Source organism: Amblyomma maculatum, chromosome 11, assembly GCF_055883805.1.
Source record: "Amblyomma maculatum isolate TAMU_Amacu chromosome 11, ASM5588380v1, whole genome shotgun sequence".
Classification (NCBI taxonomy): Eukaryota; Metazoa; Arthropoda; class Arachnida; order Ixodida; family Ixodidae; genus Amblyomma; species Amblyomma maculatum.
Genome location: NC_139354.1, coordinates 115,620,360 through 115,645,429, shown reverse-complemented (window position 1 = coordinate 115,645,429; position 25,070 = coordinate 115,620,360). Strand labels below are relative to the sequence as shown.

The window sequence follows — 25,070 nt, the reverse complement described above, 5'->3', positions numbered from 1 at the left end:
CGTCTTGATTTCCACTAGAATGTCAGTAACTTGAGTTATTTCTCTGACCCAATCTATCTGTGCTGGTCTTAAAAGTCGCGGGTTCCCTGACATTTACGCCCACGCTGGCTGCGGACGTTGCACATCGTACACTCAATGTGACAGCAGTCTGTACACACATATTACGTTTTTTGCGCTTACGCTTACGATCCTTACGAATGATCCGTACGTTGCGCACATAGTCTGAGCGACTTTAAACTCATCCACCCACCTAACTTTCTGTAGCCCCCTGCTACAAAGCTTTCCCTCCCTTGGAATCCAGTTTGTTACCCTTAGTGACCATTGGTTATCCTCTCTTCGCACTGCATGTCCTGCCCACGCCCATTTCTTCTTGATTTTCACTAGAATGTCAGTAACTTGAATTATTTCTCTGACCCACTCTGCACGCTTCCTATCTCCTAATGTTACCCCTACGAGTTTTTATTCGGTAGCTCTCTGCATTGTCCTCATAAACACAGCAAAATGCTGTCCACAAGCTATGCAAGTAGGCTCACGCACTTAGTTCTAAGAGTTCTTTTGCTTCCATTGCTTGCTGAGGTAGATTCACATGACAGACAACGGGCTCATAATATTTGGTGACTGTAACATGGTATATGCCTAATCCGCTTACCACCAAGTGTGGAAGGCGAAGTTTGAAGGAGTGGCAATAAGCTGATTAGACATACACATAGCTTTTTTTTTATACATGAGCCAGGCGCGCATCTTACGGACTGCACGATGCCTGGTTTGTAGGCCAATAGTCTGCAGTGTGAAAATCCATCTTTAATGGCTGGTTTTTTTGTAGCCTTTGTTTGAAAAATTATTATTATTATTTTTTTTTAAATCAATTCCTGGATACACACCAATTATGAGTCTCATCTCTTGTGCTTAGTTATTACCAGAAAATAGTCCTTTCGGTTCTCCTTTTATGTCATTAATCAGCTGCTACATAAGAGTGCCTAATGTCGCTAGGTTTGGATGGCCATGAGCATTCAGAGGAGTGAAGCAGATTTATTTGAATTTTGTTTTGAAATCCAACCTGGTTGGCAGTGCAAACACAGTGCAACGATAACCAGCATGCCATCTAAGAAAGGATTAACCTTGTTCTTGTCATAATGCTGTGTTTGGTTTGAGTTATGTGCACTGTAGGCTGACATCCGTTATACTCTATTCCAGTAGCACAAAGGCACCATCATACAAATAGCCTTCATTTAATCGGAAGTTTTATTTGGTCTAATTTGCAATCGCTCGTGTTGACAGTGTGACGCAAAATGCACTAAGAGGACAACATTGTTCTTGTGTCTGTCACATCACCCAGTCAGTGTGAACCCAAATTTAGTGTTTACATTGGCCAGTATTCACAGATCACTGCATTTTGATGAGGCAAAGGCTAGTTAGTGCTAAAATCTTGGCTATTTTACCGGAGAAATAAACTACGAGCGTCACCTGCACTGGCAGTTTTGCAGGTACAGTTAAACCTGGTCATAATGCAATTGAATAAAGTCTACAATTTTAACGCATTAGCATTAGAGGCCCCATTCTCCATAAAAATCTAGCTCGTCAGCATTGTGAGTGAGAAATCACGAGGGTGTTTGTAGGCGCTGGTGCATGGGACATTCCTGTCATGCAGTTCATATTTTATTGTCCCAAGACTTTTGCGCAGTTCTACCAAATTTTCAATACCAGATAACAGATAGCCAGCGTAATGACGCAACAGTTGCGTTACAAAGAGTTCTCAGTACACATGATTCTGAGTGTGGTGTTGGGGAGTTGAGAAACTTCGTAATGTAAAGGAATTCACCACAGTTGAGGTTCGTTACGTAGAGGTTGAACTGTAAACTGTATGGCGTTAACGCAGCTTTATGGAGCATGTACTGTCAGACCAGGTTTGGCTGCAGCTGTGCCACTCACTTAAATAACCGTAATCATGAAGTCCTCTTTGGCATGGGTGTGTCATATGTGAGCTAATAGCAAATCACCTTTTTCTCTGGTGCCAGGCACCTAGGGAAAAATTAAGCTATAAATATGGGGCCCTGAACGCAGTGTGGCGCTGTAGCCGCGCGTACAGCCCTGCAGAGTTGAGGATGCTTCACTGTATGGCAGATAGACCGCCATGAAGAATCCTCAAAAAGTGCCGCTTCAGTGGACTCTCAGTAACAGATTTGTTTCGCATCTGGGCTTCATCTAAGCCAGCGCGTTCGCCCGCGGGGTGCGGTACAGCTAATATGTTATCTTGCACATAATCTTTAGCATACAGTCGTACGAGAAAAACTGACCCAGCATTGATATAAAGTGCCACTTTAACCAAGTCATACGAATGTGTCCACGTGACCTGGGGCAGCTTGCCTGACTCGGGGTCAAAAGGTCCCGGAGAGTTTGATTCCCATGCCACCCTCCGGTCCCAAAGGAGGAGCCCGAGTTGGCAACTGAGCCATGTGATTTGGTCTCATGATGCCATGCGTCACTGATGAATTCATGTCAGGCTGCGTCACTTGCCAACTACTACCACCTGCCGGAACGCTGCTCATAATTTTTTTCTCACAACACTGACACCGGGTTTTCTGCAAAACAGGGCCCCTTAGCGCTATCGCCTTGAAACATTGATGCTGTTTACATTGAACATGTCCATTTTGATGTGGCGTTGGTTTTAAATAAGAATGCCATTGTTGAACTGTATCTTTCTTTTTTAAAAGAAGCAAGTGCGAATGACAAATATAGGTGGAATAATTACAATCCCTAATAGTAAATACAACAAGCATGGGCATTAAGCTCATTCTTGGCGTTTGATAGTCTTAGTTGCTTATGCACCATAAAAACCAACGCAACACAACAGTTGAGTCTTAAGCTTTCATATATTATGCGAGGTACGTTCTGAAACCGATGTAGTGCAGAAAAATACTCTGATTGTACTTGTGTGACCACAGTACCTCTTTTGTGCTTGGCTTTCCTAATCTTGATTTATGTTGGAATACTGGTGTGAGATAAAATTAATGCTGTTCAGTTACCACAACAGTGGCCTTGCAATATTGTGGCAGCGTGGCATTGCCTACAATTAAGTGACTGCAACATAGCAACTAGTGTAACAGACAAGGGACAGAGACAGAAGGCAACCGGTGGGTCAGCACGCTAGGTACAGCCAGGGAGACAGGCAACTAGACATAGAAATTTTTGGGGCATTTTGCATCGATAAGGCTGGGGACAAGTGCATGGGCACCCCTTCAATAGCCACCCTCACTGAAAAGAGTTAATAAGACTATCTGTCGAAAAATGTGTTAATGTGTTTTTTGAGTTTTTGTATGCTGTTTTACGATAGATTGCTTCGTCAATAAAGAAAGGGGTAAGGAAGGGCTCACAAGGAATTTCCTGAGCGTACGGTAATGCAAAACTGTGTTCTTCTTTTACACGGACAATAAACCTTACTTGAAGTCTGGCATACTGTCCGGTCAGTTGCCTTCTTTCGCTGTCCCTTGTATGTTACACGTCAGTTGCTATGTTGCTGTCACTTAGTCAAATGTACAACCTTGCCCAGCTGTCTTCTTTGATCTTACAGCATTACAATTTCCCATACCTTTTGCTGCAGGCGTGCTGAGGAAGCCAAGGAGCCTGCGCCGGGCACCACAGCCAAGGAGCGAAGCTTTCGGCCCCTCTATGACATCCCGTTCATGTACGAGGCTCGAGAGTTTCTGCGCAAGAAGCTCATTGGCAAGCAGGTTCAGGTGTCTGTCGACTACAAGCAGCCCGCCTCCAACTCTTTCCCTGAGAAGACGTGCTGCACAGTCACCATCGGCGGCATCAACGTGGCCGAGGCCCTGGTCGGCAAAGGGTTGGCCACCGTGGTGCGCTACCGCCAGGATGATGACCAGCGGTCAGCCCACTACAATGACCTGCTGGCTGCTGAGATGAAGGCGCAGAAGTCTGCCCGGGGGCTGCACTCCAAGAAGGAGGCCTCTGTCCACCGGGTCGTCGACCTAGCCGGCGACCTGGCCAAGTGCAAGCAGTTCTTGCCCTTCCTCCAGAGGGCGGGCAAGATGGAGGCCGTCGTGGAGTTTGTGGCCAGCGGGTCGCGGCTGCGGTTGTACGTGCCGCGCGAGAACTGCCTGGCCACCTTCCTGCTAGCAGGGATCTCGTGCCCGCGTGCCGCTCGCCAACAGGGCGGACAGGCGGTGCCCGGTGAACGCTTCGGAGATGAGGCGCTGCACTTCACGCGCTCACTGTGCCTGCAGCGCGAGGTGGAGGTGGAAGTGGAGGGCATGGACAAGGCGGGCAACTTCATCGGCTGGCTCACTGTCGAGGGTGTCAACCTGTCCGTGGCCCTGGTCAAGGAGGGTCTCGCATCGGTCCACTTCACGGCCGAGCGGTCTGTCCACTTCCGCGCCCTCCAGCTTGCAGAGGAACAGGCCAAACAGCAGAGGCTTAAGGTAGGGCATCTGAATTACAGGAGGTAGCCTCGGAAATGCTGCCAAAAGCCACCCGTAGGATGTTAAGTGTATATCGGTAACACCAGGACCCTTATTTCGAGTTTGCGTTGTTATCGAAAGTGTCGCTATCTCCTTGGCCTGGAGTCATCTGATTGGTCGAAACGCACCAAAACTAGACGACATGGCCTTGTGCTTCTCAGAGGGAAGACAATGCAGCTGCAACAATTATTTGCAGTTGTGTCAAATGATTGAATGCATAAAGCTATTGGCGATGCTGGAAGCACCACTTCATTATGGCAAAGGGCTTTGTAGCAGTCATGGCAAGTGGCATCATCTTGCAAAAAAATGGTAAAAAAAGAAAGAAAACATTTTATAGCATTTTGCATAATACACATTGCTTTCTCTAAGATCGCTTTTGGCAAGAAGATACAGTGCAATAAAGTTTTGTCAATGTCAATTTTAAGTTCAGGGTACTAGAAAAACTGTTATAAGTATGAAAGTTCCCCCCCCCCCCTTCTCCCTAAGAAAAAAAAAAATGGTGCAGAACTGCTTGCATCACAGTAAATTTATTGGTAAAGGCTGGTCAATGGTTGCCTGATTCGAAGAGATCAGCACGGCAGCAACTGCCTTTCACATTGCCGTCATTTTGTGTGCATACTTTGGGGAGCATCGAAGCAGAACTCTTCGGAACCATAAAGTCCTCCCGCATTGTTAATGGTGCAGCATGGTGTAGCTCCACTGCCACAATGTCAAACCCATCATAAGCAGCTTCGTCGTGTATAGGAAGACTTCACAGCACAGTGGAATGACTCGGGAAAATGGGAAAAAAATGAGCTAAGCTGTGAGAAAAAGAAAATAGAGGAATGCTAACGACATTCAATCTGTATCCAAAATGACACTGGGCTGGGCCAGTTTGACTGGCTGATGCTGGCTGGTAGAGCTGCTGTCGCTATGGCCTGGCGCATGTTTGGCTTACTCTGTGCAATGTTTGTTTCCTTTTTACACCATCCAACCCTTGGTTACAAAGTTACAGTACAGTTACATTACGATGCATTGTGCAGATGTGGGAGGACTACGAGGAGACCGAGGAGACCAAGCCCCAAGAGGTGATCACCGACCGCAAGAGCAACTACCGCAAAGTGGTCCTCACGGAGGTCAAGCCGGACCTGTCCTTCTACGTTCAGTTCTATGACGACGGTAAGCTCAGGGCACAGCGTCATGCTCTCCGATTGAATGCTATAACTTATTGGCCGACATATTGGATGCCTGGGATTTCTGTTAGGGGTGCATAGATATCCAAAACTTGAAATAGCTTGCGAATAGCATTTGCTGTTCAGTTTAAGGGGGATGATGATTTTGAAAACTTCATTTGTTACCATGTCTTGTTGAAACTTGGCATGCAACTGCAGAATAGAATGCTGATTTTAAACATCTTTTCATGAAGAGAAGGTATGGAAAAATAATGTGTCGGTTTCTTACGGGCCATTATGGTAACCTCTCATTAAAAAGGACGCCTTTTAGGCACATACAAACTTTTAAAAGTTTAGGAGGTATGTAGGGCAGTTAATAAAGACATTGGAAAATTAAAAACTGCAGCAGAGGACAGAGGGAGGCGACGACACAGGGCGGTTTTTAATTTTTTATTTCGGGAGCTTCAGTGCACATGCTAAGCCTAGGTAAATCATATTGTATTGTTTTCTTAGTCATAAATGCAGTCTAGCCCGGTTATAATGAAGCCGACGGGAATTGGAAATCGCTTTGCTTATCAGCCATTTCGTTGTATCTGGACTACGAAAAAAAAAGAGTCAAATTTGTGCAAATTGTTTTATTGTAGCTGGACGAAGTGGTTCAGCTTTCCCTGAACACGCAAGTGCGGTGTTCAGGATCGCAGCCTCCATACCGTCCAACTGCAAACTGAAGTTCTGCTCTGAACTCTCGAGGTACATCCGTAGTGTGTCAACAGCTGCGATGGCTACTGCGAAAGTCACCGGCTGGGCGCAACCGGCATCGTCGCAGTCACTCTTGGAGGTGCTATCCGTTCCTTCCATGATGACTTCGTCAAGCGTGAATTCCTCGGCAACAAGTTCGGCATTGGTGGAAATGAAGTTCATGGGGGACAGACCTGGAGGCACAAAGTCCAACTCACTAGCGGACTTCCATAGCTGCTTCAAGCAAGCTGTCGTGGTGGCACCATCAGCTGTTGCAGTGTTGTCAACCGCGACAGATTCGTCCTCAGCAGGCGCCGTGTCCACACTGCTGCTTTGGGAGAAGCCAGCTTTCTTAAAGCAGTGAGCGATAGTCAGATGCTTCACGTCCCTCCAGGCTCCGCTTGCAAAATAAATGGCCTTCACCAAAGGGACCTTCGTCTCGGCCATGTTGTCGGCGAGCATCGATCAGAAGGCGCTCGATCACTCGGCGCTGGTAGTGGACCTTGAAGTTAGCGATAAACCCCTGGTCCATAGGTTGCAGCTTGGCAACTTGGCGAAGCCCAAGTCCTTAGCCTTCACTAGCATGACGGGTCCACTCAGCAGGATGTTCTTTGATCGGGCATCCAAGATCCACATGTAAAGTGCGGCTTCTACGTTGGCGTATGCCACTGCACCGAATCCTCTTTCGGTCCCCGCTGCCAATGCCGTCGTCGAAAATGGCATCGATCTTGCTGTCGTTCTTGATTATCGTTGAGTGTGGACTGTGCGATATCACTCTTCATGTTTTGACGCACTTCGTCCAGAATGGCACGCTTCGTCTTCGATGACGACACTTTTCTCTTGCCCGTTGAGGTGTTGGGGCTCGCAAAACTCAACGTTGTCGAGAAATCGAAGGGTTTGTGTTTGAGAAAGGAGATAACTGAGTAGGTCCACTGTTTAAAAATTGTCCAGGCGAAGTCAGGGGTCATGAGATATCAAAGGTAAAAAGCTGAACGAGGCCGGAAGGCATAATGGCGTCAGCGAGAGAAGCGCATACAAAGATCCGCGAAAGTGGAGGAAACGCTCTCGCTTCTCTCGCTATCTCACTCCCGCAACGATTTCTGCCAGACTGTTTCTCTTCCGGGCTCAGACCCGAATGGAGAGAAATTCAAGAACCGCGATTCGCCAAGTGGAACGCTGCTCCGTGACGTCATTAAAAATTGCCTTTTTGCCGTGCAACCAGCTCGACTGGACGCTGCATGGCGAAGACTACAAGCCAAGCGATGCAGTGAAGCAACCTTTCGCTTCGCGGGAGTGCAGACGACGCTGCGCATGCGGCCATCAGCCAAATTTTGTCCTTATTTTTGAACAAAAATTTGCCTGAAGGCGTAAAAGTGTTTTGATTGATACATTTTCATTTGGTACAAAATCACTTCGCTATATCCGCTGACGTGCGCTTATTTACTTGGTTAAAACTGGACCCAAATTGTATTGAAAATGCAAAAATGGGAATAGGAAATTGAACTTTCTTCGTTATAACCGCTATTTCACTATAAGCGGCTTCGCTATAACCGGGCTAGACTGTAAATAATGAAGTAGGAAAGAAAAAGTATGTTGCAGGTATTAGCCAAAAGCTGATATACCACAATTAAAAAAAAAGGAAAGCTTTAGGATGTGCGGTGGACCTTTTGAAGTTTCTGCATGTTCCTAAATGAGGTCTTTTTTTTAATGAGAAATGACCGTAACAGCCCGTAAAAAATTACCTAATTAGGACATTTATTTTGCCATATCTTCTCCTTGAAATGAGATATTTGAAATGTAAATACATGTTTAAAATCGTAATTCTGTTTTGCATTTGCATGGTAAGTTTCAACAAGATATGTTTAAAAATAAAAAAAGGGGTTTTTTCAAGACCCTCATACCCCCCTTAGTTCGCACCGCATTTTCGCAATTTGTATTTATTAGAACCTGTTTAGCCAGGGTCTCAAACTCGTACTGCTATGAGGGCATTATTTCGTCCCTCCTGGGCCAGGAGCCGCAAATGGGCAGAAGTAACAGTATAATGAATGAGTAACCCAAAACAGTGGGAAATTAAAAACATTAATATTAATAAAAAGTTAAGCAAGTTTGATTATGGTAGAAATGATGGTTATGCAGAAGCGGTATGATGTTCCAGTTGAGCAATGTGTTTAACACTCTTAACAAGCAGTTGAACCTTGTGTGTGGCGCATGATAACCACTGTAGCTTATGCACCAAAAACCCCCTTATAACTAACCAAGACTTTTGATTACGGTCAGCCTTGAAGGCAGCTGATGTCTGTCCGAAGTTCGTGCCAATTAAGGCACCAGTGACCGTCTTTCATTTTCACAAAGAACACAATCTGTCTGTGGACAAGGCCTTTAAATCGATTTTAGTTCGGAATATGGTCTAGTGGTAAAACTGGCTCACAAAGTTGGCATCTGCTTTTGGAGCAAGGGCTGCAATGTTTGGAGCCAATGGGATGTATCACACAGCTCTGTGGGCAGCATGCGATTGCGTGCTTGAGACCCCTGTCCTAAACGTTCAGAAATTGCAAATTTCTAGTTTGTCCGAGCTGGTGCTGAAATGTTTGCAACATTTCCAATCGTCAGTATCTCACACTTAACACGGGAGCTCTTTCTTCGTGGTCTTGACCACGAGCACACAGTAAGAAGCCCATGCGCAGTAATGCGCTGACGGCCATCTGTTGGCACCACAGCATGGTGGCTGCGCGCTTGCGGATTGGAAAACAAAGTGAAGCTCGTCATTACGTCTCGCAACGATTTAGCGGCAGCTAGCTGTGAGCTGGCTGGCAGCGATCCTCCCATTTCGGATCACTACGAAAAAAGACCCAGCTTGCGGAGGTAGGGAGACCGCGCAATGCATGTCCACGCAATGGGCTGCGAGGTGAGAATCATAATAATTCAAAGAGTGGTTAACACTCGCTGCTTAAGGGGGGACACTGGTCTTAGAGCTATTTTCATTATTTTAAAGCCAATCCTGATAAAATCATACCCTCTTGTTCAGATTTTTATGCTGATTTCAAAAATGTAACTTGTTTTTCTCTATGTCAGTTAATTCCCGAGATAATAATATTAATTATTCATTTAATTAGTACTTCCGCGCAAAAAAAACGCCTCTATAAAACATCATTTTTAATGCATGGCGGTACAGTACAATGACCAAAGAGTGCAATGATCAAAGCAGTTTTTCCATTTTACCCTTATTAGCAATTTTGCTGCACTTTGAAAGTTGTCCTTCAAGACGTGCCTATCATGCTTCAATTAACTTGGCAAAATAAAAAATTTTTGAAGCTTGAATAAAGAATTCTGCTTCGATCATTGCATTCACTGCACCTTCAGCTTTATGTAGAAAAAGGAATTACATCTCTATCTGTCCTAGATGCAGAGATATCGACGAACTAAACCAGCCAAGTGTCCAAAATTTGAGTTTTGAGAAAATGGGAAAAAACAAACTAGGCACAATTTATTCAAAATTTCGAAAAGATATATACATATTTACACTTGCAGACAGCTAATATGCACCAGGCATGTAATCTGACTGCTTGGGCTGACTAGAATGCCGCTTTTTCAGTGCCCGATGCATGTTTTTCCGCAGAGGCACGCTTGCGTACTGATTCGGCTGTTCGGCGCCTGTCCTTCTCAGCCATCCTCCTGATATTCTGGACGCCAGGGTTCATATCTAGCTCACTCAGTATTTTTGAGCATGCTTGTAGGTTTCCTGCATTGAAGCGGACAACAGCCTCCGCAACAGCTGCTTGAACGGAGAACAGTGACGCATGGCGCTCCTTTGGTGCGAGTGACCATATTAGGGAGTGCAAGCTTTCATTACTGTTCTGGGTTTTTCCCTGCTGGCACCGCTCTAGCAGCTTTGGGTCTGCCAAACGCTCATAAATAGGCAAAAGTGCTTTGCACACATGTGGTGGCAAACTGTATCTGTGCTTGGGAGCAGGCTCTCCCTTGGCTGCAGCAGCATTCTGGCGGCACCACGAGTTTGCGCCTGTCGGGCAGAGGGTGTGATTTGACACGGTATCATTGGAGGTTACGTGATGATAGGTAGCCATCACTGCCTTATGCATTGCCCCAACATCTCCAGCATGGGACTTCAGGGCCCAGCTGTAATACGATGTCAACTTGGTGACAAGGTCGCCTGTCAGCTTTCCTTTGCCACTCAAGCTCTCTTTTGCATCACCTTTATGCTTGGCAATTGCATTGCGTAGGGCCGTTCCCATCCGCTTCTGCACATGGTTTGTGCAATCTTCTTTGCTGATTTCGATGTAGCCGTACACAGCTGATTCTTGCAATGCAAGAAATGTGCGGCTATCGCCGTCTGAGAGCATGGTCGTGTACCTAAGGCCATGTTTCTCCAGTGACCTTTCGAACAAAACAAGTCCGGCCTGAACTTCCATTTCACCGGACTTTTTGTCCGTGTTCTTTTGGCACAAGTGGCTTTCTTTCCACGCCTCATGGGACGGGTCACCTTCTTTGGGCCCACGCTCACACCCAGCACAAAAGTTACTGAAAACTACATAGTCAAGTACCAGTCCAGTAAAAAGTTCTACTACGGCGCCGACACCGATGTGGGATGAATGACCCCGGGTCATCCATGAACCATCGAAAGAGACAGAAATGTTCCCGGGGTTGTCAAGGTTCAACTCGTTATAGAGTTGCCGAACAGAACGGGCGCTGTCTTTCAACACTCCTTCGGCTGCGCGTGTTGCTGCGGGCGTCAGCTTACTCTTTACGTAGTCCTGCCACGTTTTCGTGTGCAGGCCACGATGAGATATGTTCATCGCCGCAAACACATCATTCAGCGCCGTTTGCCTATGTCCGGTACTTTGCATCGCGCGTGCAGCAAGGATATTCACGGCAAACGGATTTATCTTCTGGCTGCCTTGCACGCGCGGCGAACTCCATGCCGATGAAATGTCCCCGCAAATCACGCACGCGAGAGAGAGTTTAACGGCTAGACCATATTCACGATTTCCTTTTGAAATATGGACATCCCCGCCACACACTTTACATTTCACAGCAGACAACAGTTCGTTCAGCGACTCCAAACTCACAACAGTGAACGTCGTATCGTCCGCACGGCAACCGCCGGTCGCGTCAAGAAGACGGGCATCAGAAGTGGCGATGAAATCCGCTTTCCTCTTCGTCGCTGCGGTTGAACCCAGCTCCTGCAGCATTCCTTCGGCTTTTCTTTTCTTTTCAATCAAGTCCGAAGGCTGCAGCATCGTCGTGTCGTGGCGGACGCGTCCGCTGGGCGTAGGCGCCGCCGAGCTCGCTAGGCCTATTTCGGCCGCGGGGACTTCTTGACTTGCCGCTGGCTCCTGCACATCCTCGGAGCTTTCGGGTGCCGCAGGACGGTTCCGAAAGTTGTCGCCGCGCGCACTCTTCTTCTTTTTGCCGAATTTGTGGCGCGAGCGGAATTTACTGAGGGGCATCGTCTCGCCTCGGTCTCGACTCAGAACAAAATGGCGTCTCGGACGCTTTCAACGGCTGCTGGCCCGCCGCAAGCAGACGACGTGCGATAGAATCAGCCAATCGGATGGCTCAGTTGCAGTCACGTGCGCTCAGCAGCGAATCAGATGCCGCGTTTTCGTTTTTCTTTGTGGTTATTTTTCTCAGTGGCCATTGAGGGCAGACAAGCGCTAGCGGCGGGAAATTGAAACCCAGAAAGCGCTCTTTCAAACGAGCCTAACATGGCCGAGATCGGTCCGGCGGAACGGCAGTTGCGCGCAACGAAAAATGTGCCGTTTTATCGTCTGCTGCTGCGCAAATTCAGCCCGCGCGATGATTTCAATTCGTTATTATGCTGAAAATACTGACTTCTGGAAGAAGAAAATTGGTGAACTTGTAGATTAATAGCCACAGATTCCAAAAATGCCATTTTCAGAAAATCGGTTTTTTGGTCATTTTTTGGTCCCAAAGACCCGTGTCCCCCCTTAATCGGAACATCATACCGCCTATGCATGTCCCTTCGGTTCGTTCACGCCCCGCTGTGGCGGTGCAGTGGTTAGGTTGCTCGACTACTGTGCCCAAGGATGCGGGAGGGTGCTGTAAGGGAGGACGTGGCTGTTTTGGATCTCTGCTATTCCTGATGATGTCCACGATTGTCCAGGCTAAAAAAATGGTTGGTCTCCTTTCACCACATTCACTGAGCATGGCTGCTACTCTACAGTGCTTTCTTGCTTTTTTTTTATCTTCTTTTTTTGTAATACATTATGGTATTTCCAACAGTCAAAAGTCATTTACTAGCCACTCAGTTTTATCAATAAAAAAAAGCTACGAAAGGTAAATGATGTAGCTACCAGACAAAATTGCGAGTAGAGGTTGATTTTTCTGCAGTCAGTAGAAAGCGTATGGCATTTTGACGCCATATCAGGCTAGAAAGTAAACTGCTATTTTGCAGCTACTATAAGCTTATGTAACTAGATACTATAGACTTCTTTTGTAGAACTCCTATTCTCTGATTAACGACGTAAATCAGTAAGTGGTGAAAACATGAGAGCCTGCTTGTTAGAGACCGCTCTCATAACAGGCAAAAACTCTTTTCCAGTATCTGTCTGTTATATAAGGGATCAGCTGCGCATTCCGTTTGCAGCATTGATAGAGTTGGAAAGCTGTCGCAAGCAAGCACAGAAAAAAATTATGAGGATGAATAATTGCTATTATGCGATGATAGTGAATTTTTCTCCCGTTAGCATGTCGAGGCTTTTTCACGTCTGCACTGTGCATTCGCTTTCGTCCCAGCTTTCTTGTGCTTGCACTAGACATGAATTTAGGTTCCTAATACCTTTGATAACTTGTTTAAAACTTTTGTCAAACCTGTGCTTGGGATGTGTGCCACTTCTGCTGACAGCGGTTGCCTGTCTTACTGATCCCAGGCCCCAAGCTGGAGGAGATGACGAAGCTGCTACGTCAGGAGCTGGCCGAGCACCCCCCCGTGCCGGGCGCGCACGTGCCGAAGAAGGGCGAACTGTGTGCTGCCAAGTTTTCAGAGGACCAGCAGTGGTACCGGGCACGGGTAGAGAAGGTGCACCCCAGCGGATCAATGGACATCTTTTTCATTGACTATGGAAACGTGAGTGAGGCCTTCTTGAGCACTGTATCACCACTAGCTGTGCAACAGTCTCAAATATAGTGCATTGTTCGCTTCAGTATTTGAAACATTCAAATATTCTCTCGGGCCTAGCCGTAAACTTTGACTTAAGGTAAATGCTCATTGCATGTGTAGTGTTCAGCATAGCAGCCTTTGTTAAAGAACTTGGAAGAGACCAGAAAATTTTTCTTATCAGAAGTTTAACTGAGTGCCCCCCCCACCCAAGAAAGATGTGAGCATGCTGGTTGTTTTGCATGTAAACAATGGATAAAAGCAGCCTTTCAAAAGGAGGATAATTACAGATGGAGTATTTATTGCACCATGCATGAAGTGAGCTGAAGACTTAGGGCATGAAACAGAGCATTAGCATACTTGAAAACAGCATTATAGTTTTGTTTTACTATTTCAGCCTTCTTTTCCTAACTGTACTCTGCAGTAGCTGCTGCTGTGTGTGTGTGTATGTGTGTGTGTGTGTATGCACGTATGTGTGTGCATTTTTTCCATCCTACTATGAGCGTTTAAAGAGTGCCTAGCAGGGGTTAGCATCTGATCATGAAGTCCCACCGTGCACTTGTCCATCTGCTACAGCAATGCTCATGCTTTGTCTTATTTAATCAAGAGGCACGCAAAATTTTTCCTCTCGGTCTACAGCGATTCTGAGTGGAGGTGTAAGATGAGGACATTCATCCACACGAGGTGGATGCTTGGCATGCCAGGCACACTGCAGGAGGGAAACAATTTGGTGAGGAGGGGAGCCAATCGATAAACCGTGCTGCACCTGTCACCTTTCTCTACGGTGCCATGGTCAGTGGCGAAAGTCATCAGACAAATGGTGCCTCTCTTCACTCTCCTTGACTTACTCCTTTGTTTTAATGACATTGAAGGAAGGAGTCCGCTTATTGAAGTTCATTGTTGTGTAGCAACAGTGTCTCGTCATGCCCACTCTCATTGGTTTCCTAACTTGGGAGGTTTGCTGTCAGGTTTGTGTGTAACCCACTGTCCTGTGTGCAGCGGGACACTGTGGACTCCCTGTCACTGGCGCCCCTGCCCTCTCTGGGCATTCGGGACATCCCACCAGCAGCCCGGGAGTACAGCCTGGCCATGATTGCTCTGCCCAAGGATGTGAGTGCCTCCTCCCTTCCGCCTCTATGCTTTTTCGTGAATTTTTAAAATGCCGAATTGCTGAATGCTTTGGTGACCTGCTTAACATATTTAGCTGCAGTATTCTTTGCTTGGTCAATGCGTTCCTTATTGATATGGACACAGTATGCATTGCAGCACGCGCTGCCTTTCATTCTCGACACCAGGGTGGTGCCATCTCTAGGGATTGCCTGCGTTCCTGGGCTTACTTTGTACACTATCGTTGTCTATGTTCAGCAGAGAAATGTGCAGGATATAACTGGCTCTCTTGACCTGTGCAGCTCAAGGGAGAGCATTTTATTAAAAGTTGAGACGGTCTCGGTCTCTTCCTTGGGGACGGGTGAGAAATGGGCGAGCACCAGCAAAGGGCAGCCTTCTCTTTTTCTTTTGTTGCCGCATGGCATCGTGGGTCGTTCTTGTATGGGGAGGGGAGAGTTGCTGTGACGTTGTTTGCGTCATCTTCGTAAGGTGCAGGTACAACTGGATGGGATGTCTCATAAAGGGGTTATGTCCTATACCAACACAAAGTTAGCGTGTTAGCCATAGTGTGTTAACTGCTTAAGGCTTTCGCCTTAATGCTACCGCGACTTTACAGCAGTGATACTCTTGCACAGGAAAAGCTATTGTCTCCCAACTAAGCAAATTCCGAGCAGGGAGGCTTAATATATCTGGTGCCATTCGCTCTGTGTCTAGCAGCTGGTACTCAGAGTGGGATTGAAAGCACAAGGAGGTAGCAACGCATGGGGAGCATGCCCGTAACCTTCTCTGCGCAGATGACATTGCCCTACGTACTAACTCAGAAGAGAAGTTACAGTGTATGACCGAAGACCTGAAGTCTTGTACAACGGACCAGCTAGTCCTAATATAACTTGTACAAGAGCCTAGTTACTGAAAGTGGAAATTGCAAATTGGTTTTTGGGGAAGATGGGAGGAGGTGGGAGTGACAGAAGAAACAGAGAAATAGCTGCCATAGTGAAGGGCTCTGTAACTATTTCGACCATTTGGGGATCTTTAACAGGCATTTGTGTCGCACAGCTCATGGACGTCATTTGTGTGTTTTGCCTGCATTGAAAGGTGACTGCCTTGGTTGAGTTGAAACCTGGATGTCCCATTCGGTAGCCGAGTGTCTGAAAGAATCCATAAAAAGCTTTTTACGAAAACCAGAAAACACAAGCATTAGGTATCCCATGAATCGTCACCGCAGTACAGAAATTTTAAGACTGCCTTTATTATTACTGAAGATATGGGCGATCGAAAATGATGCTCCTCTTCCTCTTCAACTCAGCCTTCGCCGGCATCCAAGATAAAACGAAGTAAACAAATTGCAACAGTGCCCAGCATGTCCCTGTGACATCGCATGGGAGGTTTACACGCAGTGCGCATGCACCTCAAGAAGTCGCGAGCGGTCGCCAGGCGCACTTTTTAAAAATTGTTTGTAAATTATCGGGCCCACACAAAGCTTTCAAAATTGACTCGAATACTCATCAGAACCACCACTATGGATTTATTGCATTAGAATATACTATTACTGCAAGTAACATTTCAGGGGCCCTTTAACCACTGAGCTGCCATGGCGGGTTTTAAAAAAAAATGCCGTGGTGGCTCTAAATTGAACTTGTGTGAGTTTCAAGTGCTTAATTGGGGTCATTGCCCTCTGTGCAGCCAGAGCAGGCGCAGGAAGCCGTGCAGGCATTCCAAGAGGAGGCTGCGGGTGAGCCTCAGCTGCAGCTGAGCGTGGAGTACCGGGTGGGCGGCCAGGAGTTTGTGACGCTGCTCACCCCTTCGGGCACCGACATCGGCAAGACACTGCTCCAGGAAGGCTGGGTGCTACTCGAGGAGCGACGTGACCGCCACCTGCAGGAGCTGCTCCAGGAGTACACAGCTGCCAGAGACTCGGCCAAGGCGAAGCGGGTGCGCCCCCTTGTTTATTTTATTTACACATAAAAAAAACATCACATAAGCAGTGTCGGCCACAGAAACAAGTCAACATCGCATCAAAAAGCTAAGGCAAAACAAAACAGATCAAAAATCTCACAGCACCACAAAACTGAAATGTTCTTTATAACATAAAAAAGAAAACATCATCGGTCAGTAATACAAGCGGTGTTTGAAGTTGCATATTGTTTTTGGGGAAAAAAAAGACAGTCGAAATTACATCAGTTTTTATGGCTATCTCCCGTACTTTAAAACTGTAATCTACGTGGTCAGCTGTATTGATGTACTGGTATATATTCCTCTCTTTCAACAACAACAGAACAACGATAAATCGCGAGAAAAACTTACATTGACAGATTTCGCGTGCTGCAAGCGCAGTCTTTCTTACAAAGTCTCGGCAGAGATACAGTTTCTGTAAATCCCTGACACAGACTTCTTCTTTGGCACAGCTGTCTGCCTTTATCGAGCTGCTGCTCAGAGCACTGTATGTTTGTATATTCATTTGCACCTAAAGAGTGCATTACAGACATTATATGAGGGGTAATGTGGGCCGTAGTTACGACTGTTGTGCGGTAATCATGAAGATGGCTAATCTTGTTTGATTACAGTCTTGAAATGAGCACGATCAGGTGAGATTAGTGGGATGGTCATGCTGGTCGAACCCGCTTCAAGTGGCCACAGATATAATGAGTGCTCAGGTGCATGTTTTATGAGTGAGGGCGATGGCAATATATGTTAAATAAATAGCTGAGGTTCAACCCTAGCGTAGTTAAGGAGGGACCTGGGTCTTTGCAGCCGAAAATCGGTCAGAAAATCGGATTTTCAATCTTCTCGTTTTCGCGATTCTGAGATCTTTCCGCAGTTTTCTCCGAAGTTTCGTTGAAAAATATCGCCTAATTTGCGTGTTACAGCGTACCAAAGACGAGAATCTGTGCGTGTGGCCCTTTAAATTGAGGTCAAATCGCGCCGAATTTCGATCTCCCGCAGTTCGAGAAATACGCGATCCGCGGGCTTAATCTTGGTGTCGTTCGAAAGATCACGATTCAGGCCATTCCTATATCCCGGTTGGTGACCATGAGCGAGCCCACCGAAGCGGAAAACAAAGGAACAAAATTGCATGAAACACGCCCTGCTATTGGACTCCCACCGCACGTGAGCAAAAGGCGAGCTTTGGTTGGCTGGCGGCGTCGACTGCTCGTGGTCCGGCGCCATTTTGAAAAGGTCTCTCCTTTAGGCCTAGTCGGCCTAGCGCCGTTCCCTCATCGTAACCACAATGCGAAATGCGCAATATTGAGATAAACGCGCTGGCGATGCTGCATCGCCGCATCTGGTTATCTGCAATCAATGAAGAGGCGCCGACGCGGAGTCCGCGATGGCCTGATAACGGCAAAGCATAGCCAGTCGTGCTTAGTGCGATAGCGAGGAGCGGCACGATCTGCCGCGTACGGAACCGTGAGGGTGCAGGTGAGCAAGTGCAGCTTTCAATGCCGGGATAGATCGCCCTATGAGGCAGTGCCGAGACCAGCCGCAGCGGCAGTCGCGAAGCAGCATCCCGCGACACGCGGAACATAGAGAAGATTGCGTGGAATCCCAAATCTTGTCGAAATAAACTTTCTTCTGAATGCTACGCGGAGCAAAATGAGCAACGGTCGCTTATCACTAGTTGCAGGCCGACTGCGTTTACTGCATGAACGTGAGAATGGCGATCGCGCGCCAGAACTTGGCACCAACTTTTGCGGAGGTCACGATGCAAACGCACTCGTCTTGGTGGCGGCCTCTGGACCATATGTTCCGTTCGCCAGAAAATTCATTTTTTGAGGGTGAATTATATCGATGGGAAATGATGCATCGGCATCAGGAGCTAGTCAGAACCAACTTTAATGAGTTATTGTCAGCTTTGGTGCTTCAAAAATTTATCAACATGTTTTTCTCAATTTCTCAAAATCAAAATATTGAGGTCGGTACATGTTTGGAGCTGCGATATCTCTGGTTCTACTTATGATATTGCTATAGTTCCTTTTGCACCAGAAAGGTAAACTCATGTACAGTGCAAAAATATTGCTACGTGGTGGCATGGACAAGTGATGGAATACGGCGACACAACAAAAACAGAACGACGTGATGACATGACGATGAAATATGCTTTTCTAATGGCCAGCGGGCCTGGCGCGAGCGCTCCGCTTCGTCATCTTCGTAGCAATATAAATGAATTTGTGGTATTTAATGAGGAAAGTTTTTAAGAATTTCATGTTTTCTGGAGTGTCAAGGTGGCTTTTTGGTCTCTGAACTTTGACAAGCTGTAACTTTGGTTATAATGGAACCAGGACATTCAATCTTGATTTTTGCATTCTCTGTGTGTACTAAATTGATTTGATACGTCAGTTTTTATTATAACTCCTGTAGTTTTACTGACAGCTCACCTCCAAACAGAGAACATAAAGTGCTCAATACCTTCAGAACTAAATGGCTTACATAAAAGTAATGTGCATTTTGAAATCAGCACAAAAATCTGCATAAATGGTGCAACTTTTATCAAAATCTACCAGTAAATAAAAAATATTGTCTTAAGACCAGGGTCCCCCCGCGAAGTGAAAGTGTCATTTTACTTGGTTTTGCTTTGGTTAGGTTTAGGTTGACATAGGCAGACATGGTTATTATGGAACACTTGATGCTGTAGCTCCCGTTGAAGGTCAAACGTCGAGATCAAGGGTCAATTTGGGGTACCGTGCTTAAGCTGTATAGACACACTGTGACCTCTGTCTCATTGAAGGTGAAATGGCCTGCCAGGTTGGCCTCGGCTGGTACATGGCATAGTTCATGAAGCTTTCGCTCCAAAGGCATTTTTTCTTACAATACTGTATATTTCTTCCTTGGTTCTTGTTAAAAGGCTGCAAAGTTTACAAAGTGTAGCGCAAGGCTGGTTCAACATTCGTGCCATTTCTGGTGGCTCGTGACAAAAGATTCTGGGGTTTTTTAAAGCATGTCATCCCTGCAATCCTCATGTTTGGGAAATGGGGGACAGCACCTTTCATGGGAGACTTTTCATCCTTGTGGAAGGTAAAGAAAACCATGCAGCATATGATGTCCTGGAAAGAAATGACCCCCATTTAAGGGTGCCTCACCGTGTGCCCTCTTGTGCAGCTGAACCTGTGGTGCTACGGTGACGTCACAGAGGACGACTCCAAGGAGTTTGGCTGGGGCCGCTGAGGAGGTGGTGCCGCCCGGCCAAAGTCAACTTCCGCAGCCTCAGAGCCGTTGTCGAGGGGGATTGGTTGGTGGTGGCTCTCCGCCTGTCGTTGAGGAGGTCCCCAGTGAAGGCGGGATGCTCCGTCGTAAGCACAGGGGAGAGATGGTGGCAGCCTCCTCCCCTCATTTTACCCCTGCTGGACTACTGTGCCGGAGACGAGGGCTTCCCTGAGGCCGCATTACGCCAGACACCAGGTGGTGCCGATGACCGTGCCGCCGTTCTCTGCAGGGATCACACAGCGAGGCAGCAAAGTGACAACACTAACTCGTTTAATGGCTTTCCTCTCCTCGCCTAGGCAATTTTGGCTCTCGCCCACCCCACTCCACTTTATAGGAGCTTCCTTTGCCGTCTGGTGAAATAAAACAAGGGGGACGCGAGTTGTAGTTTGAAGAACAGACATCATCTGGTGTGGTGCGGTCTCTGCAACGAAAGAGCTCGTTTTGCTTAAAAAAAAAATAAAACGCTGGTGGTTATTGTCAGTTTGCGCCCCCTTCCCCCTCACTCATTTTGTAGCTCTATTTTTTTTTTTCTGTGGTCCCACTGTTTTTTCCACAGACCGTGGTTAAACGTGAAACAATTTTTTCTCCCCTTTTAATAAAGGAGTTGACTTTGAATGCGCAGCCTGCAAGTGCTTTGTTTTGCGTTTTTCTTGGGACTGATAAGTGTTGTGGGGACCTTTGTTTATGAGGGACAGTTTGCAATTATTTCAGGATACATTTAAATGCATTTTTGCAAGGGCCAAGTTACACTCTGAACACATCACAAAAACTGTCTCAAATCTGTTGCAAACCAATCGGCTATGGCCGCTCCTATTGGTCAATTCTGACTGGCGAACCTACACACCAATAGGAGCGGGGTCTGTTTGGCAGGTTTGTGACAGTTTTCAGATGTGATTGGAGTTAAGTACGAGCCAAGATTTAGTTACCGAATTATATTTCAGTGCAGTGTTTGGCATTTAAAGTATTCTGCAAATTGAGATCCCTGTCAGCGACATGAAGGGTAGCTTGGCACTGTGCATATGCAGCGCACAAACTACAGCAGTTGTCTCTTTCACTAGTGGCCTCGTGCACTGCTCAAAGTGCGACATGTGCCTGCAGTTTATGTAGCACTAAAGGAAACTGTTGACTGAGACAAAGAGCTGCACTTCACCAATAGAAACCAATAGACCTTCAGAAACGTTACCAGCACTTCCCCTTCTTTTTTATTGCACGAAAAGTTGGCTACGTTTCAGAAAGTCACAAATGAAGTCTCTGAATTTTCGCTGCTTGCAACACAAAACCAACAGACAGCTGGCGCTGTGATGTCATATCCAAACATCAGATGTCCAACGAATTGGGCAAACCGGCAAACATTTCACCCAGTGAGAATGTTGGTTGGTTTTAGAACACATTCTGCTATGTAAGGAGTATGATAGTCAAAAAATAATTCGGGCCTAAGTGCATTTAAACAGGTGATCAAACGCATAACACCCGTGACAGCTATTAGTGTATGCACATTGCGCAGCGAAGTTATGTAATTTTCTTCATATTGAGCATTTCCTGGCATGCAGCGAACATTAAGTAACACGAGGGGTTTTGAAACCCCATGTGTTAGAAAAAAAATCTACGAAAGATAACCAAAAGCGGCGTGCAATGTGGTGCATGAATCCTGCACTAGCAAGCTAGATGTGAAACATGCAGTTGTGGTTCCGGAACTATGCCATAAAGTGATATTTAAAAGTGCATGCACTTTTAATAATGCACGTGCGCACACACAATACAGGACTGCTGGTATAATGACATTGAATGATCTAAATTTGTGTCTGAGGCTCTCTGGTACAATACTCGGGCCAGCTTGAAATGTTGAAGCTATATACTGCTCGGCAGTCGAGATGAAAATTTACAGCAGAGAGTCTACTGATGACAGCAGTACTGCCTTATTAGAAACTTTTAGTTCAGTTTTACGCATGTGCAGATCACCCCGAGGTCGACAGATGGCGACAAGTTACTGTCAAATTCCGCCTCATCCTGCACGCAGGTACCAACCAGCGTGTGCTGTGCTGAAGGTGCGCAGTAGCGGTAGACGGCTGCAGTAAGCGGCAGCGATAAACCAAATGTCTCTGTTATAACGTTCCAGCAACTGTTGGGACCAGTTACTTGCTTACCCCGCTCCTAATCACTTCTCGCCTTTACTATTGCAAAACCACCTGTACGGTGCGTGTATAAGAAAAACCTGGTAATGCCAGAATTCGAGCGTCTGCGAATTGTCTGGACGCCTGCGGCGAGAAATGTGAATGTGTGAACTTACAAACGTGCAAAGTTAAGACCACGTGAGAAAAAAAAAAAAAAACTGCTACCATTCAGAAACACACACACATGCCAGGCAGCAAAATTGGCAAAGCTGGAGACCTTCCCGAGCAAATCCTTGTGCCCTGGTACCACACATGGGAAAATGAAGATAACTGTTTACATATAATGTAAAACGAAAGCAAGAGAATGTGTCGGTCATTGTGGTTATCTAGTTTCATAGACTTTCTTATTGTCCCTAGATGACGCACGGACCGCCGAGAGAAAAGTGAATTTCTTTTCGCCTCATAGCAGCGAGAGTGAAGGTACCGTACCTTTGAAGCTGCGTCTTCCCGTTTTTGCTTTGTTTTTCACACAAGCTCAGATGATAACTTCACCTTACTGTGCTTTGCGAATTTCAGAGCACACTGGTGACGGCACAGATCACGGCAACATAAAATACACCAGAATAAGTGAGAGGTCTCATGACTCAGAGCAGGCGTTTGTCAATGCCATAGGAGAAGTGGAAAGTGTCTTTCGTTACACCAGGGTCCCTGGAAAAACCTTTTATTGCCTTTTTTGTTTGGAGGTGGTAATGATAAATTATTTTACCAGCAGAATGTATGCACACCCATGGACAAAAGTGGTATATTCCACGCGAACTGCAACAATTTCATTTTTTCAGTATAAAAAAATGAGCCACATAAAATTGCTCGGACAAGAAGGCAAGTACCGTCTGTTGCAGAAGTTTGCAGCCCAACGCGCCGGGCGGAGGAGCAGTACGCTCTCGAGAGCCGGCGCTGCCTGGTGATGCAGCTATAAAGAGTGAGGAGGCTTGTTCTCTTCCCCTCATCACGGGGTTGATATCGCACATCTTTGCTCTCAGCCGTGCGATGACGGGAAGAGAACAAGCCTCATCACTCTTTATAGCTGCGTCACCAGGTAGCGCCGCCTCTCGGGAGCGATACTGCTCCTCCGCCCGGCGCGTTGGGCTGCCAACTTCTGCAACAGACGGTACATCAAGGAGGGTACGTTATGCATATCTCAGAAATAACTGCTTCTCTATCGGAAAAATCTGGCGGGCAGTTTTCTCGCAGCACGTGGAGTATACCACTTTTGTCCACGGGTGTACATCTTGGCAGGGTGCCCACAATGAAAGCTGTCTCTTACACAACTTGACTAGGTCATAGATTGTCATCTGCTGTACTGTACCCACTGCGGGGTGAAGGTCTCCCTTATTCCTCCATTTAACCCGATCCTGTGCTAGCTATATTCGCTTGACCTCTGCAAACTTCTTAACTTTATCCACCCACCTAATTTTCTGCTACCCCTGCTGCAGGGAGCAGAGGTCATAGACACACAGCTGCAAACTGGCACCAAATATGTTGGGCATAGTTGCAAATTAGATAATACATGTTTAACGCAGTATTACATAGGCACATGACAGGTACTTGCCACTAAAGAATAAACAAATCCAGGTATGTTCGCACACAATATCACATGCAGTGTAGAACATAGTTACTTGGCTTCATAAATGCAGTCTTCAATCATCCATTTCAATCTTTATCTTTAAGTACATTTTGTCCAGTTGTGTCCTCAATTCAATGTCATTCAGTAAGGAATGTTCTAACAGCTAGTACGATATTTGTTTTCACGGAATATTATTCGAATCAAGGGCATTCTATAGATGGGGTAGTATATTTTCAAGTGTTTCACAGCCATACGCTGTTCTGCAAATTTGATATGCTACTTGACGTTTCTTGTGTAGTGTACTATGTAGCTTCGCTCATCTTAGCCAATGCATAAAAAAAAACTGCTCTTTGCTTAAGAAAACGTTCTAGCATGTGGAACATTTCAGAAACATTTTCAACTATTCTTCGAAAGCTTTTCTGCAACATGTGGATCTTTCCTTGTATGGTTTCCTGTGACGTTTTCCCCGAAACTTAATTAAAGTAGTTTAGATGAGAAATGAACTTAATAGTTTATCGTGATGGTCTCCCATTGATGAAAGGTAAGCTACGTTAGGTCTTTATATAACAGTAACAGTTTTATAAGGCCACCTTGAAAATGAGACTGGGACTACAGCCACAAATCGCAGAACGCTGTTATGCTGGCTAATCGGTAGTTGGTTGCTTGTCAGGATCACTCTGGCTTGTTTGATCTGCAGCACCATTGCTAGTAACACTGGTCAGGCCATTCAAGTCAGCTTTGTCGGCAGGGGTTGAGGCCTGCCTATTAGGATTGTTCTCCGCCTCCTTGGAGGCATTGGCAGCAGTGGGGGCACCACGTACTCAGCGGCAGTCACTCCTGTCCCTCGAGCTGCTTGCACCAGAGTGCTTGGTCAGCTTTTTTCGGAAGACTATTAAGCTGACAGTACTCGTAATGAGAATGATAATTAGCCCGCTCGTAACGATGGATACGGTGGCACTGCAGTTCAAAGCGTAATGATCATTCGCTTCTTGCATGTGTTGCTTCGTTCACATGTGTTTATTGCCCTTGCATAAGCTTGTTGAGTAACTTTAGGTGATCAGTTATGCTGGATGATTTCAAATCATCACATGAGCGTCATTACAACATAATGGAGAGAACACATTTTATTGTTTTCTTATCCTGCCAGTCTACCAAAAGGCTTCAATGGCGCATTGTTAGCAGCGCAGCTGAAATTCATAGTAGTTGAGTACTAGACAGACTGGAGACACCTCTGGACTCTAACCTTTGAAGTCCACATAATACAGCGCTTTGCACAATTAGAGGCGCGATGTAGAATGCTTCTCCCAGCTAAACCGTGGAATCCTCGCCGTTCAAATTTTGCACAGAAAGGGCATTTTGTCGCTAGTATTTTTTAATACCAAATTTGTTCGGGGAACTTGCCCGATTCGATCAAAAGAAGTCATGTTTCCATCTTATGCGGCGGCGACGACGCCAGACGAGCCGCTGCCCCAGCGATGGTACTGGTGGCGCCACCTCATGCTGCTTACAACAACTCTGTAGCAGAAA

The 25,070-nt window shown here is 46.3% G+C and overlaps 1 protein-coding gene across 1 annotated transcript in view; it reads left to right on the top strand.

Annotated features, from left to right (window-relative positions):
• The window catches only part of Tudor-SN (Staphylococcal nuclease domain-containing protein 1), a 44,889-nt gene extending 24,452 nt beyond the window's left edge, over positions 1-20,437 (top strand). The window contains exons 8-13 of the mRNA XM_084583941.1: positions 3,599-4,436; positions 5,498-5,633; positions 13,273-13,469; positions 14,499-14,609; positions 16,290-16,538; positions 19,704-20,437. Of these exons, the coding sequence (XP_084440067.1) occupies positions 3,599-4,436; positions 5,498-5,633; positions 13,273-13,469; positions 14,499-14,609; positions 16,290-16,538; positions 19,704-19,769 (1,597 nt within the window). The 3' untranslated portion in view covers positions 19,770-20,437. The remainder of the gene's footprint in view (positions 1-3,598; positions 4,437-5,497; positions 5,634-13,272; positions 13,470-14,498; positions 14,610-16,289; positions 16,539-19,703) is intronic.
• The last annotated feature ends 4,633 nt before the right edge of the window (positions 20,438-25,070 follow it).